Source organism: Leopardus geoffroyi, chromosome E3, assembly GCF_018350155.1.
Source record: "Leopardus geoffroyi isolate Oge1 chromosome E3, O.geoffroyi_Oge1_pat1.0, whole genome shotgun sequence".
NCBI lineage: Eukaryota > Metazoa > Chordata > Mammalia > Carnivora > Felidae > Leopardus > Leopardus geoffroyi.
Window position 1 is genome coordinate 25,081,854 of NC_059340.1, and position 19,800 is coordinate 25,101,653.

A 19,800-nucleotide genomic window follows, 5' to 3' on the forward strand; every position below is an offset into this window, starting at 1 on the left:
TCCATCCCTCAGCTCTGTTTTCTTCAGTGTTGGCTCCATTACCAAGTAACTTTTCCCCTGGCTGTCCTCTTCGGCAACCCTAGCAGAAATGGAGATTATCCCACAACTCGAAGGACCATCTAGGTGATGTGCCCATTTCTGTGCCTAACACTGTAGCTAAATGAGATGGAATAGCTAAATGAGATGCCATGTGCCTGTCCCTGAAACAAACACATCCTCCCACTATTCTGATGCCACTATTATCCGGGCCTGGGTCATATGCCCCCATTGAAGTCCAGAGTGGAATTAGTCCACCTGACCACATGAGCTAACAGAAGAGAAGGGGGCTCTTAGCATAAAGAGGGAGGAATGGGTATTGGGTGGACAAATCTACAGATGTCCACTAAAGTATCAGTGTTGAGAGGTTCATTAGGAATTATCTAGTCCAACCTCCTCGTCTTCCAGATGAGGAAACTGAGGTGTGTTTTCCCTAGCTCCCCCAATTCACTAGCAGAGTTATGTTGCTCCTGTCCTGCCAAAGACCCCTCCCCCATCTGAATCCACTCCCACTCCTAGTCTGGCTATGAGATAAGTCAACAGCAAAGAAAAACATTTTCTATTGCTTTGTTTTCCTACGCAAACTCCTAACAGTTCTTCTTCATGCTATAGAATGAAGCCACAAGTTCACCCATTCCCCTACTCACCTCCCCTCTGGTAACCATTAGTTTGTTCTCTGTAGGTAAGAATCTGTTTTCTGGTTATTTTTTTTTCTTTGTTCATTTGTTTCTTAAATTCTACATAGGAGTGAAATCATATGGCTTAGCCACAAGTTTATCATGTTTGCCAGGCTGTCTGGATAGGGGCCTTTGCACTGGAATAAAATATCAATGCGATCTGCTTTTGCACATCTCAAGTGACGATGAAGTCCTTCTGGGGAACTTAATGGTCACAACCCTAAGGGATGTGTAGAGAAGGATGTGTGATAACGGGATTATTCAAAGTGCCTCAATTACAGTAATTTCTCTGATATTGGCCATAGCAACTTCTTTCTAGATATGTCTCCTGAGGCAAGGGAAAGAGAAGCAAGAATAAAATATTGAGAGTACATAAAAATAAAAAGCTTCCGGGGCACCTGGGTGGCTCAGTCAATTAAGCGTCTGACTTCTGTTCAGGTCATGATCTCTCAGTTCATGAGTTTGAGCCCCACCTCAGGCTGTGTGCTGCAGCTCAGAGCCTGGAGCCTGCTTCCAATTCTGTGTCTCTCTCTCTTTCTATCTATGCCTCCCCTACTCACACTCTCTCTCTCTTAAAAATAAATAATAAAAAATTTTAATAAAAAGCTTCTGCACAGCAAAGGAAACAACCAATAAAACTAAAAGACAACCTACTGAATAGGGAAGATATTGCAAATGACATATCCAATAAAGGGTTAGTATCCAAAATATAGAAAGAATTTATACAACTCAACAACCGAAAAACAATACAATTAAAAAATGGGCAGAAAACATGAACAGACATTTCTCCAATGATGACACAGATGGATAACAGACACATGAAAAGATGCTCAACATCATCAATCATCACAGAAATACAAATCAAAACCACAATGAGATATCACCTCACACCTGTCAGAATGTCTAAAATAAAAAACACAAAAAACAATAAGTTTTGGCAAGGATGCAGAGAAAAAGGAACTATCGTGTACTGTCGGTGGGAACGCAAACTGGTGCAGCCACTGTGGAAAAGAATATGGAGGTTCCTCAAAAAATTTAAAAATAGAACAACTACATGATCCAGTAATACCACTACTGGGTATTGACCCTAAGAAAACAAAAACACTAATTCAAAAAGATATATGTACCCCTGTGTTTATTGCAGCATTATTTAGAATAGCCAAATTATGGAAGCAGCTCAAGTGTCATCAATAGATGGATGGAGACTATATATATATATATATATGAATATTACTCAGCCATTAAAAAGAATGAAATCTTGCCACTTGCAACAACATGAATGGATCTATAGCATATTATGCTAAGTGAAATAAGTCAGAGAATGACAAATACCATATGGCTTCACTCATATGTAGAATTTAAGAAACAAATGAACAAAGAAAAAAAAAAGAATCAAAAAACAGACTCTTGCCTACAGAGAACAAACTAATGGTTACCAGAGGGGACGTGAGTAGGAGAATGGGTGAACGAGGTAAAGGAGATTAAGAGTATATTTATCATGATGAGCACTGAGTAATGTACACAATTGTTTAATCCCTATATTGTATACCTGAAACTAATATAACACTGTCTGTTAACTATATTGGAATTTAAAATTTTTTAAGTGCCTGAAATAATTCATAGATTTCTTCTTTTGATCTTTCCACAAGAGCCCATTCAATAACTGTTTTAGGCCACCAAGACACAATAGAAAAGAAACAGTCATTGTAAAGGGAATTAAGAGATACAAACTTTGAGTTATAAAATAAGTTGTGGGGATGAAAAGTACAGCATAGGGAATATAGTCAGTAATATTGTAGTAACGTATGGTGACAAATGGTAACTATACTTATCATGGTTGAGCATTTCTTAAAGTATATAATTATTGAACCACTATGTTGTACACCTGAAACTAACATTGTATGTCCACTCTACTTCAATTTTTTAAAAAAGCAGTATTTACCCCCAAAAGCACACAGTCTAGGAAAAGAGAGATGTAAAAAGATGATTACAGTACCATGCTTCAGTGTTACAGGAACATATAGTCAGGGTCCCAGCAGGAACAGGGGTGACTGAAGAGAATTCAATGAAGGGACTTTAAGAAAGCAGAGGGGAGAGTTACAGGAAGCAGAGGGGACAGTGAAGCATGCCAAGGCCAGCCACAGTAGGAAGCTGCCACCACCACTCGCTGAGTTGGCATGAGCAGTTAGGGAACCCAGCAAGCATTGGAGCTAGGGCAGACAGGGGCTGTGGGCTTGGATGAAGGGAGGCAGCCGCAGCCCCACGAGGAAATGAGAGGTGGAGTAAATGTCTCAGCCCCTCTTTCCTCCCACTCTCTGGTCTCTTGATGGTGCCTCCCACTGGCCAAACCCAATCAGAAGTCCAGGGAGAGTCCATGGAGGTCACCAATGGGACACAGAGGAAGGTGGAGAATAGCAGACAGAGGTTCTGGAGGTTAAACAGAAGATGGCCTGCACAGCTACAGGGTCCAACCCAGACTAGTGGCAGGCAGAGAGGGTGAGTCTCCCAAGAAAGTTGGCTACATGGAGGAAGGGTTTCCCTTCCCTCCCCAGGAGGAGGGATGATGGTGTGCGGGGGCACAGGCATAGGAGAGGCACACTATATTCAGGAAGCTACAGGAAACCTGGTGTGGCTGTAATTAGGAGAGAGAGAGAGGAAGGGCCAGAGATGAGATCAGAGGCTTGTTAAGTATGCCATTCTCAAAAGAGGAAGAATAGATAGAGCCCTGGGTTTCTCAGTCTCTGCATTATCAACATTTGGGTTCAGATTATTCTTTGTTGTAGGAGGCTGTCCTATGCACGGTAGGATGTTTAGCATTCCTTGTTTCTAGCCACTAGATACCTGTATCAACCCCTGGCCCCCAACTCACGATAATGAAAAATGCCTGTAGGCATTGCCAGAGGTCCCTGGGGCAAAATTATCTCAGTTAAGAATCACCGACTTGGGAGAAGATGGGTTTAGTTCTGGGCATATTGAGTTTGAGGTACCTGTGAGACATTCAAGGGGAGACGTCAGATAAGCACTCGGGCTTATGGATTTGGAGCTCAAAACAATGGTCTGGGTTGGTTACTCAGATTTTGGAATTGCAAGCATACAATTGATGTGTATAGCCTGACGGCCTGAGATATAAGCACGATATGTGTTTGACACACCAAACTCCTTCAGTGAAATGTTCTTTCTTTTATTTCTCACTGACTTTTATGTTAGACTACAAAGAGAGGGAGACAGAGAGAGAACCAAGGGCATTAGGGAGTTTGATAGCACTGGATAAGCATCTAGTTTAAGGGATGGAGGTCTGAATACAGTGAGTATTTAAACTCATCCAGGCTCATAATCCTCCAGTCTGTCTCTAGACAAGGCATTTATACTGCTCTAGCTTCCTCCCTTAGGCCTCTCTTGTTTCATTTAGTTTGAAATATCTAGAATTCTTATAACAGTTATAACCTTTTATAATATGGTATAAGACTTTTTTACGGCAATGTGGCATGATGGAGAGGCTATATCCTTCATGATAAGTTGGGAGAACATTCACATACTGATTCTGTAAATAATTCATAAGAGGCCAAGAGCCCACAAGAAGAGCATAAAGGTGCCTGGTGAGATCCCCAATAGCAAATGTCTCCCCAAAAGAGGTGAGAGTTGTCCAACGTGACTGATGACTACAACTATGTTACACTTGAGGCAGAAGATGGATTGAGAATGGTTTGTGCAATGGGGAGAAAGTTTTTCCTTTCAGAGTCACTCCTTTCGACGTCACATAACCCACCCTGACCCTTAGATGCCATGTGAGACACTACATTCAGTGAAACTCCTAGGAATCAACAACCCAGCATAATTTGCATCTTGCCTCCAGCCGAGGCCTCCCATCTAGTTATGCAACAATAAATAGTGACCATCTGCTATATGACAGAGCAGAATTTGGTGCAAGGGATATGTCAGTGAACATAGGACAGAGAAAACTCCCTGTCTCCAAGAAGCTTACGTTGTAAGGCAGAACATGGCTTCTCCAATAGGCAAGTAGGTGTAGCAGAGTTCTCAGTAGTGGGAAACTTTTAATTCAACTTCTTTGCTCCCTGATATATAAGACCGAAGGTAATTCTCACTGTTTCGTTCATATATTTTGATCTAATTTTTGTGATAATTGCAGACATGGTATCTACCCTTTAAATGGAACAACAGGAGATGTTCAGAGAATGGTAGATGAGCCAATGGAGCCTACAAGCTGGGTTACCTTAATAAAATTCAGCTGTTGAAAAAATGCAACTCTGACAACCCATGGTGGCCTCACAGAGGTTTATGATTATTCACGTGATAACAGAAAGGGATTAGGTTTGGTCCCTTCTTTTTAATCCAGCAATTTTGGATGGCATTTTCATGTGACATTTTACAACCTACATGTCCTTCAAAATCATACCCCCTTCTCTCATCGCAAAATTGACATGAAGTCCAAGGGGATGGTCATGGTGAGAGCTTCCAGTTCTACTGGACAAACAAACATCCTCCTTCCTGTATTTTCTGAGCCAAATGCTGCCCCTCCAGTAGAAAGAAGAATTCTCCAGCATGGAGAATTCCAGCGGGAAATGAGGAACTCCCACGAAGCACTTTGAATGAGATCCTTTAAGGCGGAGAGTTCCAGTAATATTTCCACTGACCTGCCTTTTCTCATTCTCCCAAAGAGGTATCTTTCCACGTCCATAAGGTGATATTCTATCCAGGCAGCAATGCAGGTTTCCAGCTCACAATTCTTTGTACCACCTCACACAGCCTCTCATTTGCTACAGTGTATCGCCAGGCTTTCTACACTACTTTTACCTCTGACAGTCATGTACAAAGTACTACTAGAACTCATCCTTTTTGTTAACAGCAGCACTTCCTCCCTGCCCCCCAACCCCGGTGACTTATACTTCTCATATATCCTAGGAACCAGTGTCTCATTAGGCAGATTCTGGAGAATAAGTGGAGAGAGGATCCTGGCATCTACGATAATGAAGTACTAATACACGCAGGCTCAGACACAACAAACTTTATCTGGGTTTCTTTTATGTGCCAAATGCTTTTGTGCACACTTTTTGAAAGCGAATATAGCTTCAGTCTATTCCAGACCAACAAAATGCAGTATTTGTAAACATGATCATCCCCTAGTGCAACATATTTATTCCATGACTGACAATCTTTCTGAATCTATCCATTGAGGAAGAATGAGCCAATTGTTCATCAGATTTACACATCTGTATCCTCCTGAAGCTTATCGTCTCCATGGGTGCCTCTTGAAATAACCCAAACAGATGTGCATGTGGAACCATGCTGAACATGAACAGCTGTTTCTGTATTATACACACAGTCAATAGTAAATTCCACTTGATGTAAGTCTGGCTATAAAAATCCAAGGAAGCTTAGCTGTTCAGTAGGGTTTCAATCTGAATTGGGATGGCTATTCAAAATGTCAGCTGCAATTCTGCCAGTTTATATCATAGAACTTACACATATTCAGACATGTGGCCATGCTGACAGACAAGAATAAATAAAAGATATGTACACAATAGGGGCTCTTGGGTAGCTCAGTTGGTTAAGCATCGGACTTCAGCTCAGGTCATGATCTCACAGATCATGGGTTTGAGCCCTGCATCGGGCTCTGTGCTGACAGCTCAGAGCCTGGAGCCTGCTTCGGATTCTGTCTCCCTCTTTCTCTGCGCCTCCCCCTCTCATGTTCTATCTCTCTGCCTCTCAAAAATAAAAAAAGTAATAAAAAATTTTTTAAACCACATAAAAAAAGATATGTACATACACATAAAAATGTAAAATTTCCTTTTATAATCAACTTTTCCCTACAAATGACCTAGATTTCCCCCCCCCTTCTTTTAAGTTTCAGAAGGCACTTACCTTGAGAAAAATCATGAAACAGTCCAGACTTTTTCTCGGCATCCTTATTTTCTCTCCACTCCTTAGTCTTGGTCTGCTAAGACTGCCATAACAAAATACCACAGACTGGGTGGTTTAAACAACAAAAATTTATTTTCTTACAGCTCTGAAGACTGGAAGTGTAAGATCAAAGTATTGGAAGGTTTGGTTTTTCCTGAAGCATCTGTCTTTGGCTTGCAGATGACTGTTTTCTTGCTGTGTCCCCATGTGGCCTCTTCTGTGTGTGTGTGTGCAACCCTGAGTGTTTCTTCTTCTTATAAGGACACCATCCATCTGTGTCCCTTATGACATCATTTAACTTTAATCACCTCCCTAATGGTCTGATCTCCAAATACAGTTATGTTGAGGCATAAAGCTTCCACATACAAATTTTAGGGAGATACGATTCATATTACATCAGGTACCTGGTATTCTATTTCTTTCTTCACTCTCCCTACATGCTGCTCTGCCTCTGTTCCCAGGCAGGAATATCAGAAACCCATTTCCATTACTTACAAACATGTAAACATCTGTTGAGGGGTTAAACACATTTAAGTTGGACATGAAGCCTCAGGCCAACGGAAGAACTCAAATCTCTTCCAACAGACAAAGTCGTAGAGCTCAGGACAGAACTGGAGTTGGAATCCCTAGGCTCTAAGGATGAGAAAGTAAGCAGCAGCATGCTTGTGTGACAAGAGATTATAATTTTTAAGTTCAGAGTTGGAAAATTAAAGAGATTTTCCCTTGTCTGTCATTCATTTAACCCTTTCTATATTCAAAAATATCAAAAAGATAATTGGAGAGAAAATTGCATTCTTGTATTCCCAGATCTCTTTGAGTTGGTCACTGGTGGTTTTTTTGGACAGGTACAGAATATTTCTCAGACTACAGTCTGGGCCTCTTTCTTAGGAGCGCATTTCCAAAACCCTAGGAACAATTCCCAGTGGCCTGGCATTGGGCATACAGAGGGTGTTGCCTGGAGGGTTTCCAGTGGGCCACAGCATTGCCCCATTGCTGCAGGTTCACCCTGTGGACCCAATAGTCCATCAGAGGCTGGTGTCAATCAGTTGCCCAGGCTGTTGTAGCACCTGCTTCCTTCCATTTATAGCATTAAGAACTTTCTTCCTGGGACCAAGCTGCATTTGTATACTCTGAAGGTCCTCATCAGAGCAAAGTAACAGAGCTTCTAGATCAATCTGCTCTCTCATGAAAATGGGAAGGAATTCTTCCAGGTGGTGGGACTGCAAAAATACTTCCAGAGGAGTAGCATCAACCACATCTTCCTCCCACTCCACTTCATCCTCATCCCAAGGCAGATCATCTTCATGGCTGTTTTCCACTCCCTCTTTGTTAGCCTCAGCTTCCTCAGCCTCTGCTGCTCCTTGTCTCTGAAGCAATTCACTGTGCATCTGAAATCCCAACACCCTCTTGCTGTCTGAGAGGTCTTCGGGACTTAATATTCTGTTCCTTCTAAAAACAATATTGCCTAGACCCGGGCGGTTAAGAATGGACTCGTGCTGCACACCTCCATCCTCCTTTGCTGAGAAATGGAGCTTCTCTTTGAAGTCCTGGGAGAATGTGTCTTCCTCCTCTTCTCTGAACACTTCCATCACATTCCTCTGCCCACTTCTGCTCTCCTTCCCTACCAGCTCTTCTGTATCTTTGTTCTTCTTGAACTTTATCTTGAAGGTGTCTTTAATGCCCTTAGTTGCTGACCCAAATGTACCAGAAGCAGAAGCATTTGAAAGGGATGACCTGGAGAAAGTAGCCTTGGAAGAAGAAAGAGTCCCAGATTCCTCCTTGCTATAGGTGCGAGCCATCTTATGTTGGTGCTTCTCTTGGAGCCTCTCGCACTCTTTGATCTGCCTCCTGGCATTCTTCTGAGCCTGCTCCTTCAGCCTGGTAACTTTCTTGGGGCTCATGATGTTCTGGGCAGTGGCAGCCTTATCCAGGAGAGCAACACATTCATTCTGCTCTCTGCTAGCAGCAGCATCCAGTGGAGACTGTAAGTTGTTGTCCAGGGCAAAGATGTTGGCACCAAAGTTGACCAGGAATGAAACACAGTGGGTATGACCATTGGAGGCTGCATAATGCAAGGGAGTATTTCCCCAGATGTCACATCTATTAGGGTCCCCTCTAGAAAAAATATCAAAAATACACATAATTTTTGTTTCTTAGAACATGAGGTCCAAAATAAATAAATAAATAAATAAATAAATAAATAAATAAAACCAAGATGAACAAAATACATGTTAATCCTGCCTTGGCATTGGTTATAACTTGTGAAAGTCTAAACACATAGAGAAATCAACATGGCCAGAAACAGAAAGAGCCCATCTCTACCCTTTGCTTCCTTTTTAGAAGAAAAGCTTTCCAAGAAACATCCCCCTCCCCCCAAAAAAGCCACTTTCATGTCTCATTGTTCCCAATTGGGTCACATGTCTATAGGAAGAGAAATAGAACTACTATAACTTAGGCCAATTAAAAATTTCCCCTGAAGCTAGGGATAAGATTACCCAGTGGCATACTTGTAAATGTTTAACAACTGGCTTACCCAAGAAAAAGATCAAAGCTCTGATTTATGGCATGTGCCAATTTTTGTGTTGTACATACGCCCATCATGGCAAAATTCAAGCTACTAATGTGATATTACTGGACACAGTTTGGAAGAGATGTACAGTAACACACTGTTATAAATTATTCCCACCATATATGTAGATATTGCAGATGTGCAAAATCTTAAGAACATAGTTAATAGTAAAACGCACTAAATAATTAGGAAGTGAGAAGTTTTGAGTATTTAAAAATATAATTTATTAACTGATAGGTTAAATAACCTTATTTTTAATAATGACAGTCTGTTTAACAGACTGAAACTTCCTGAAAATTTAGCAATCATCTCTCATGAGCTGGTAAGAGCTCATTACCACTCTAACAGTGTTACCACACTGGAGTCACATGTAGGAAAATAAAGAACTGAACAGAACTGGGTTCCCACCAGCAAGAAAGAAGAGGAGAATGGATATTGTGTAGGTACCAAACAGTATCTACTATAACCATTATTCGTACAAAGGGTAGAACATATCCATTGATTCCCCAACTTACTTCCATGTAATTACAGTGTCATATATGCGATCAGTTCTGCAACGGCTTATGGTGTAATTGGGGGTACTATTAGATGGGATTAAGGCCAGAGACCCCATGCCAGCATAGAGACGATCATGCGGTAGGTGCTCAGTAAAGATTTGTGGGATGAATTAATGCCTACTGGAATCTTGCCCCAGGCCACAACCCCACTCCCCCTATGAGATTGTGAGTTACTGGCAGTCATGTTGTTTAATATGGCTCTGGCCCCAAGCCCAAGCCATTGGTGAGAACTCTGATAATACAGGTACTAACAGGCATTCTTCCCTCACCCTAGACTAGACCCCCAAACCAGGATCCCTCTAAACTTTCCCCAGTCTGGACCCATGGAAGGACAGGAGCCAGGTTCCGAGAAGGCCTCTTGACATTCTTGGTGAGTAGGATGTGGAAACAGGAGAGACAATCCATGCACTTGCAACTGCCACATCAATGCCCTGTGACCCTTCCTCTGTTGCTTGCTACTCAAAGTTTGGTCCCTGGATCAGTAGTAGCAGCTGCAGCTGCAGCTGCTAGTTTGCTAGAAATGCGGAATCTTGGACTCCAGCCCAGAATTCCTGAATCAGAATCCGAAGTTTAACAAGATCCCAAGGTGATATGTAAGTTCCCTGCAGATTGAGAAGAGCTGCTCTAGTTAACGGAGCCTGACCAATGTCCAGTAATTTGATGAATCGGATTTGTAACTCCTCCATGGAAACCCTTGGTCTCCTCAGGCTTTTCAGTTGTGAAGGTTTATACTTTCAACACCATCACCACCACCCACCATCACCATCTCCTTCTTAAAGAAAGACCAGGATAATTATCAGAGGGGTAAAATAAGGCTCAGAATGGTTAACTGATTTAAGCCTGTTACACAGGCAGCGTACTTTGGATCAGGCTTGCCTCCAGGCCTAACGGTCTCCACCACAATATAGGCTTATGTTAACAGACCTCAAGTTTTTCTACTTTACCAGCTATGAGGCCTCAAACTTAACTCACTGAGGACTCAGTGTCCTCATCTGAATGAGTGTGAGAATAATTTTCATGGAGTTGCTATGTGAATAAGTTAACATAAAGCCTTAGGAAAGTGCTTGGTCCATAGTGAATACTCAATAAACATTACCTATTATCATTTCCCTTTTCCCTAAACTCATAATCCCTAATTTCATATATTTATTTTTCCCACAGCATTATAATAGCTCTTGTGACTTTTGTTAAATGTTTATTTATTTGGAGAGAGAGAGCACAGGGGAGGGACAGAGGGAGAGAGAGAATCCTAAACGGGCTTTGCATTCAGAGTGGAGCCCGACATGAGGCTCCATCTCGTGACCATGAGCTCATGACCTGAGCCAAAATCAAGAGTCGGACGCTTAACTGACTGAGCCACCCAGGCGCCCTAGCTCTTGCGACTTTTTAACACTTACAGTCGTACTTAATTTGCCCAATATTTATGTCCCAACTCCCTAATGAGATAATATGCCTCAGAGGGCCAAGCCTGTGTCTTTTTGTCCTTTGTATCACATCTCCTAGCAGAAGTCTCAGACTCAACTTAAAGAAACCAAGCAGGTCATTTAAGCAGCTGAATGGAGCCAAGCTTGTTCTTTCAACAAAGTCATAGTTGAGTGTGAACTTCAATGAGAAAGGATAGCTGTCACTCAGCAGCAGCTGACTGCCACCTTGAATAAAAGCAGGCACAATTTGGCCAGGGCTTCCATTTTCCACATAAAGCCAGACATCCAGGATTTCATGTGGAATTTTTTGAATTTCAAATGTTGGCTCCAATTTAAAAGAAAAATACAGTGAAATCCAAATAAAACACAGTTTTGGACTGGATCCAGCCCATACTCTGGCAGTTGGTAACCTCCTTCTGAGCAGAGAACAGCATGAACAGATGCACATATGGGTGATGTTAAACATGGCATATCTGAGGAACCAGGAGTATATTTCGGTTGACCAGAGTGCATGGAGATGGGGCAAGGGAAATCAGTGCAAAGAGGAAAGTAAGAAAACGAAATTTAATCTAAGGAAAGCAAATATTAAATAAGACCATTCTGTCGGGCTGCTACTTCCAAGAGGTCTGCTCAGTATGCCTGATTTAATTGTTTTGGATCAAAGAAAACCTCTTTCAGTCTTAGTGCAGTTGTGTATCTTAGGGGGGCACAGTGCCTCACCCCCAAAGATGTCGTTTTACATTTTATTTATTTTAACCAAGCACCATATTCAAAAGACTCCTTAAGTACTCTAGACATCAAAGAGGGATTGTAAAAACATCCAAGATGGTACTATAAACATAAACAAAAACATACTGGTTAAATTTCCTTGAAACTATTGGGTTGTATAAGTTAAAAAAGAAATTATTGAGAGGAGTGAGCTATGGTGGGGATGTTCAGGGTCTTAAGGAGTTTAGGTTAAATCTACATGCTTTGGAACTTATGATCCTTTCAAGATGGAAGGAAGAACATCAAGAAAACCTTGAGATGACCCCAAAGATGTGTCTTGTTCTAAGAAAATTTCAAATGCAAAATTCCAAATTTATAGATGAAACTGTCAGTAAGATGATTTAAAAGTTTCCCTAGTGTATTTAAGTTATTTCCACTTATAAAAATTCTATTTAAAAGCAACTTTCTTGGGTGCCTGGGTGGCTGAGTTGGTTAAGCATCTGACTCTTCATGATCTCACAGTTTGTGAGTTCGAGCCCCAAGACGGACTCTGTGCTGACAACTTGGAGCCTGGAGCCTGCTTCAGATTCTGTGTCTCCCTCTCTCTGCCCCTCACCTGTTCACACTCTGTCTCTCTCAAATAAATAAATATTAAAAAAAATTTTTTAAAGCATCTGACTCTTAATTTCGGCTCAGGCCATGATCCCACAGTTCTTGAGTTCAAGCCCCGCATCAGGTTCTGTGCTACAGCTTGGAGCCTGGAGTCTGCTTCAAATTCTGTGTCTCCCTCTTTCTCTGCCATTCCCCCAGCTCCCTCTCTGTCTCTCTCTCTCTCTCTCAAAAATAAAATAAAATAAACATTAAAAAAAATTTAAAGGCAACTTTCTGGGGCACCAGGGTGGCTCAGTTGGTTAAGCAACCAACTTCAGCTCAGGTCATGATCTCGCAATTTGTGAGTTGAAGACTCGCGACAGGCTCTGTGCTGACAGCTTGGAGCTGGTGCCTGCTTCAGATTCTGTGTCTCCCTCTCCTCTTCGTGCTCTGCCTCTCAAAAATAAATAAAAACTTTAAAAAAATTTTTTAAATAAAGCAACTTTCCAAATTTGTGTATAACTTAAAATATTTTCTAATGACAAATTTCATGGAGACCTTATTTTTTTTAATGTTTATTTATTTCTGAGAGACAGAGACAGAGCATGAGCAGGACAGGGGCAGAGAGAAAGGGAGACACAGAATCCAAAGCAGGCTCCAGGCTCTGTGCCATTAGCACAGAGCCTGACACAGGGCTCGAACTCGTGAACTGTGAGATCATGACCTGAGCTGACGCCGGACGCCCAACTGACTGAGCCACCCAGGCGACCCTCATGGAGTACTTCTAAATTCAATCTTTGTCTTTCAGTCTTTGGTGTCTTTCATACTTCTTGATAGAGTCATTACACATACCTGCCCAGATATTCACAAACTGGTTCCCCTTGTTTGATTATCCGAATCCAGTATTGATGCTATAGTGTTTGCCTAGGCTAAATTCAGTCTTGGGTTGGTTTCTTTTCCTATTTCTTTTTTCCAAAAGAGAAATTCACTGAAGAGATTTTAAAATAATCCCCATTTTGCTCTTGCTTTTTTGTAGGTCAGTGCATTTGGGCAATAATTTTTAAAACCGGATTGGTATTATAGTCACTAAATGGGCAACTTACTTATATTAACTTACTCTGAGCATCTGGTCCACATCATTTTTTCTCTTTTGAAGTTAATTTGTTTTTTGTGAAGCTGTTCTCAGAAAAAAAAAATCAGTCTTTCAAAAATGTTTTTCTACATAAGAAGGAATATTTGGACTTATTAATAATCAAAGAAATATAAATGAAAACAATGTACTACCATTTTCTTGCCCATCAGATAGGCAAGGATTAAAAAGAACAGTAATACTCAGTTTTGGCAGGAGTATGGGAAAATGAACAATGCTGGAGGAATCATAAAGTAGTTCAAATTTCCTGGCACATTATGTGCCAAAAGCTTTTAAAACATAGCACCCTCTTGAATCAATAACTCTGCCTTTAAAAATTTGTCCTAAGGAAATATTAGACCTTTGTGTAAAGATGAGTAAGCAAGGGTGTTCATCCCAACTTGTTAATAACAGTTGAAAGACTGGATTCAAATTTAAGTGTTAGGAACAAGCAACTGATTAAATAAATTATGATGAAACCGTAAAAACAGAATACCATATAGTCATTAAAAACCAGTGACAGGATGGGGCGCCTGGGTGGCTCAGTCAGTTGAGGGTCCGACTTTGGTTCGGGTCATGATCTCACATTCCGTGGGTTTGAGCTGCATGTTGGGCTCTGTGCTGATGGCTCAGAGCCTGGACCCTGCTTCAGATTCTGTGTCTCCCCCCCTCTCTGCCCCTCCCCTGCTCATGCTCTGTCTCTCTCTGTCTCAAAAATAAATAAAAACATTTAAAAAATTTTTAAAAAACAGTGGCATGGGATGCCTGGGTGGCACAGTTAGCTGACTGTCCAACTCTTGATTTCAGCTCAGTTCATGATCCCAGGATCATGGGATCAAGCCCCACATCAGGCTCTGTGCTGAGCCTGCTTAAGATTCTCTCTCTCTCTCTCTCTCTCTCTCTCTCTCTGTCTCTTTCTCTCCCTCTCCATCTGCCCCTCTCCCCACTCTTCTAAATCCAATCTCTTTCTTTTAGCCCTTGGTGTCTTTCATACTTCTTGATAGAACCATTACACATGTGCCCAGGTGTTTACAAACTGGTTCCCCTCATTTGATTAGCTGAATCCAATATTGATGCTATAGTGTTTGCCTGGGCTAAATTCAGGCAAATTCTCTCTCTCTCTCTAATTAACAAAACAAAACAAAACAAAAAACCAGTGGTACAGATTTCTACTTCAAAGAGCAAATAAAAAACTGAAAGGGAAAATGATCCATAATCTATTGTTAAATAATTAGAAGCAGGTGTCAGAACAGTTTGTATAATATGACTGCCTTTTTTCAGGGGGAAAAATGTATGTGTATGTACATGTTCTCAAAGGAAAAAGTCTGGAAGGATATAAGCCCAAATGTTAATGACTGTGAAAATTGGTTTGATTTTTACTTTATTAAATTTATCTTTGTAATATGATGTAAAATTTTGCAATAAGTATCCTCGAAGAATCAGGGAGGAAGATAACTTAGGTTAGCAAGTGAAACAAAACAAAAAAATTCACATACACTTTGAAGGCAAAATGAAATTTTGTATAATTGGAGCCATCTTCCAAGTGTAGGAGAACATATGTAATTATTGCTTTTCATCTTTAAATTTTGAAAAGAAAGGAACACAATTTTTAACAAACCACAGTTTGGGTATTAATAATTACCACATGATCTACTGTCAGTGATCAATGACTGATTAACTTCTAAATTCAATTTTTAATTTATTTCCCTTTTTAACTCCCTTAAGTATAACTGGCAATTGATCTCTCACAGTTCCTGAAAATTGGCTGTGGTCAATATGGGAGCCTAAGAAAACCTGTACAAGATATTTTTTTTCAGCCTATATACTCCATGGCAACTTAACACAACGGTGGAACATGGGGTCTTACCTTCCTCTTCCTCTACTCACCAAAACATCCAGTCAACTGTAACTGATCCTACACCCAAACTGCCACTCCAATCCATCCCTGTCTCCCCATTGCCATTGCCACTGCCCTAGTCCAGTTCATCTCTCATCTCAACCATTAAAATAGCCCTTGAACATTTTCTGTGACTGCTACACAGCTGCCTGAACAAGTTTTGTAAACACAAATCTACCAGGTGGCTACCCTGCTTAAACCTGACAATGACTTCCCATGCCGTTAGGATAAAGTTCAACTCCCAAACAGAGTTTACAAGGCTCTTGTGATCTGGTTGTTTCTTATAACTTGGCCTTTCCCCATTAAAGCTGCATCCAGCCATACTCAACTTCAGTGCCTAGAATGCAAAGTGCTCTCACTTGGGGGGAAACATTCTTCCTTCCATCTTCTGGCCAGCTTCTTCTCACCTTTTAAGTTACAGCTTCAATGATCCAGAAAGCCTATCCTCACTCTATGGTTTGGGATAGATGCCTGTGTTATTTATGTAGTGCCCTTTCTTTCCCCCCTTTATAACCAATATCATCTATGACTTAACTTATTTAATTTCTGTCTTCCTCTCTCAAATCTGATCACCATGAGGAGAGGAATTGGGTCTCTCTTGTTGATCAGAGCATCCCCAGTGGCCAATAAAATGGCTGGTACATTGCAAATAAGTAAAAGTAAATATTTACTGAATTGAAATTGATTCACTTAGCTCCTTTATTAATGTTTTCTTTTTTCCTTTCTTTACTGCCATCGGGTTATAGTTGCCAACACTGCCTAGCCCTTCTGGTAACATGCAGAAGAAAAGAGATAGGTAATTCCTGCATTAGAATTTGGGGGAAGTGTGTATGCATGTGTATATATCTGACAGCTAGAGAGATAAGACCGGCTGAAGGTCCCTTATAAAGCCAACTATTTCATCTAAGAATCATGACTTGCCTTAGGGTTGTGTATTAATAAAAGGCTGTGGATTTTAATGGAATAGATAAAAAAAAAAAAGCATCATTTGTTCCAATCAAAGTTAACATCTTAAAGTCAAGTAAAACAGTGATTTCTTTTTAAGAGCCAACCATTTAAATTTCATGGAAAAGTTTGTTTGTTTGTTTGTTTGTTTGTTTGTTTTAAAGTAGGCTTCAGACCTAGCATGGAGCCCAATGTGGGGCTTGAATTCATGACCCTGAGATCAAGACCTGACCTGACATCAAGAGTCAGATGCTTAACTGACTGAGCCACTTAGGTGCCCTTATGTAAAAGATTTTTAAAGACACAAAATTAAAATATCCTCCCCCCCCCATCCCCCTGCCCCGAGCAGATAACAAAGCCTTAGAGTTCAGGATCTTTCTGTGTGGCTCATAAGGGATGAGCAATCCCCATGGTACCAGTTCTTAACGTGAAAAGAGCATCTCTAGGCCGTTTTCTCTTTTTCTCTAAAAAGACAATTATTCAGACAATCCATAAAGAACAAAGTATTTTCACTGACTTCCTTGTCTCTTGCTGCTGTCTGTAAACTCCTACCATAAACACTGTTTACAGTAGAAACCATCAGGTTGGACTTACCCTCTGCTGCAGATTATTTCTAGGGCTTCCAAATTCCCATGGTAAGCTGCCAGGAGTGTGGGAGTCATGCCATCTTCATCAGAAAGATTCAGATCTCTCTTGGTAGCCTCTTTCAAAAGTTCTAAGTAGCTATCACTAGCAGCTTGGTGGTAGCGAGTGGACATTTTTCCTGGCCACCTGAGCCCAGCCAGATATTGCTCTCCAGGCAGATCAGGTTGTTGGTGAAGTAGCCTTCCTGCAAAGCTGGTTAATCAGTAACAAGGAAGAGTGTCACCTCAGGACAAAGGTCATTCCAGCCTCCTCCATGGAAGGCAGCCAGAAAGGTTCACAGCACTGAACTTGGACCTTTCCTTTCTGGCATGGCCATGACCTGGAATAGTAAGGAATGCGGGGTTCGTCTTGAGTGTTTTAAGCCACATTTAATTTTTTCTGTCCATTAGCATGTCTTGAATGTAGTATTGGTCATCTAGGCACAGAATGTACAAAATAATTTCCAAACAATTCAGAACTAGTCTAGTTCACTGGGGAGGTCTACTTTAGAAACTATTTTATTGAGGTATAATTTATACACTATGAAATTCACCCCTTTTAAATGTGTAATTCAATGATAGTAAATTTACACAGTGGTTCAAGCATCACCACAATCCAATTTTAGAACATATCTATCACCCTCAAAATATCCCTCATACTCATTTGTAGTTAATCCCCATTTCCCCTCCCAACCCCAGGAAACTACTAATCTGCTTTCTGTCTCTATAGATTTGCTTTTTAAGGGCATTTAATATAAATGAAATCATAAAATATATAGTCTTTGTGTTTCGGGTTTTTTTTTTTTAGCTTCACAAAATTTTCTGAGGTACATTCATTTTTAAGTATATAACAGTACTTCCTTTTTATTGCTGAATAATATTCTACTATAGAAATATACCAAATGTTCATGATTCATCCAATAGCTGATGGACATTTAGATTGTTTCCCCTTTTTGTTTTTATGAATAATGCTTCTAAGAACATTCACACGCAAGTCTGTGTGGACATATATCTTTATGTCTCTTGGGTTTACAGCAAAGAGTGGAATGGCTGGGTTACATGATGATTTATATTTAACTTTTTCAGAAATTGCCAGTGTTTTTCCAAAGTCACTGTACTGTTACACATTTCTACCAGCAATGATTGGTGATAATTTCTCCATATCTTTGCAGCCTTTGTTGCCTTTTTGCTTATAGCCATCCTTAGCGGATGTGAAGTGGTATCATTATGGTTCTAATTTGCATTTCCTAATGATTAATGATGTTGAGCACGTTTTCATGTGCTTATTAGCCATTCTTATATCTTATCTTTATTAAATTGTTTGCCCATTTTTCTCACTGGGTTATTATCTTATTATTGAGTTATAAAAGTTCTTTATATATATTGAACAAAAATCCTTTATCAGATCTATTTTGAACTGAATGAAAATGAAGACACAACATCTCAGAATTTTAAAACAGAGCTTGGCCCAAATGTCCATCAACTGATGAATGGATTAAGAAGATGTGGTATATATGAGGTGCCTGGGTGGCTCAGTTGGTTAAGTGTCTGACTTCGGCTCAGGTCATGATCTCACCGTCCATGAGTTCGAGACCCATGTCAGGCTCTGTGCTTACAGCTTAGAGCTTAGAGCCTGGAGCCTGCTTTGGATTTTGTGTCCCCCCCCCCCCCACTCTGCTCCTCACCTACTCACACTCCGTCTCTCTCGCTCTCTCAAAAATAATAAATAAACCTTAAAAAAAAGATTATATATATATATATATATATATATATATATATGTATGTATACACACACACAGTGGAATACTACTCAGCAATGAAAAAGAATGATATCTTGCCATTTGCAACAGTGTGGATGGAACTGGAGGGTATTATGCTAAGTGAAATAAGTCAGTCAAAGAAAAACAGATATCACACGATTTCACTCATATGTGGAATTTGAGAAACCTAACAGATGATCATAGGGAAAAGGAAGGAAAAATAAGATAAAAACAGAGAGTAAGGCAAACCATAAGAGACTCTTAAATAAAGAGAATAAACTGAGGGTTGATGGGGGTCAGGGGTGGGGAAAATGGGTGATGGGCATTAAGGATAGGACTGGTTGGGATGAGCCCTGGGTGTTATATGTAAGTGATGAATCACTGGATTTTACTCCAAGACTACACTGTATGTTAACTTGAGAATAAATAAAATAAAAATAAAAAATGTAAAAATAAATAAAACAGAGCTTGGGGGAGAAATTAGCAGTTTTTAATGCCTGTATTAAAAAAAGAGAAATATCTCAAATCAATAACTTAAACTCCCACCTTAAGGAAAGGAAGAAAACATGGAAAAATTAGTGCAAATAAAAAACACAATGTAAGACCAAAAACATGGTCCAAATATCTCTGTAAAACAAATAAGTGTAAATGGACAAAATTCACCAATTGGAAGACCCAGCTATATCTTATTCACAACAGACACAGCTAAAATATAAAATTGCAGAAAGATTGAAAGCAAAAAATGGAAAAGTTTTATCAAGAAAATACTGACAAAAATGGTATATCTATATTTATATCAGACAAAATATAGTTTAAGCCAAAAAATTACTAGGGATAAAGAGAGATGATGAAAGGAACAATTCATCAACAAAATATAATAGTTCTAAGCTTGTGTGTAACCTAATAACATAGCCCCCAAATAGAGAAAACAAAAAATAATAGCACTGGAACAGAAAGAGCAAATC

The 19,800-nt window shown here is 40.2% G+C and overlaps 1 protein-coding gene across 1 annotated transcript; it reads right to left on the reverse strand.

Moving 5' to 3' along the window:
* Positions 1–6,703: 6,703 nt before the first annotated feature.
* ANKS4B (ankyrin repeat and sterile alpha motif domain containing 4B) lies at positions 6,704–17,416 on the reverse strand. The gene is made up of 2 exons (XM_045461221.1): positions 17,047–17,416; positions 6,704–8,747 (listed from the first exon to the last, which is right to left on the reverse strand). The coding sequence occupies exons 1-2, from the start codon at positions 17,208–17,210 to the stop codon at positions 7,658–7,660; spliced, it is 1,254 nt and encodes a 417-aa protein (XP_045317177.1). The 5' UTR covers positions 17,211–17,416; the 3' UTR covers positions 6,704–7,657.
* Between the last annotated feature and the right edge of the window lie 2,384 nt (positions 17,417–19,800).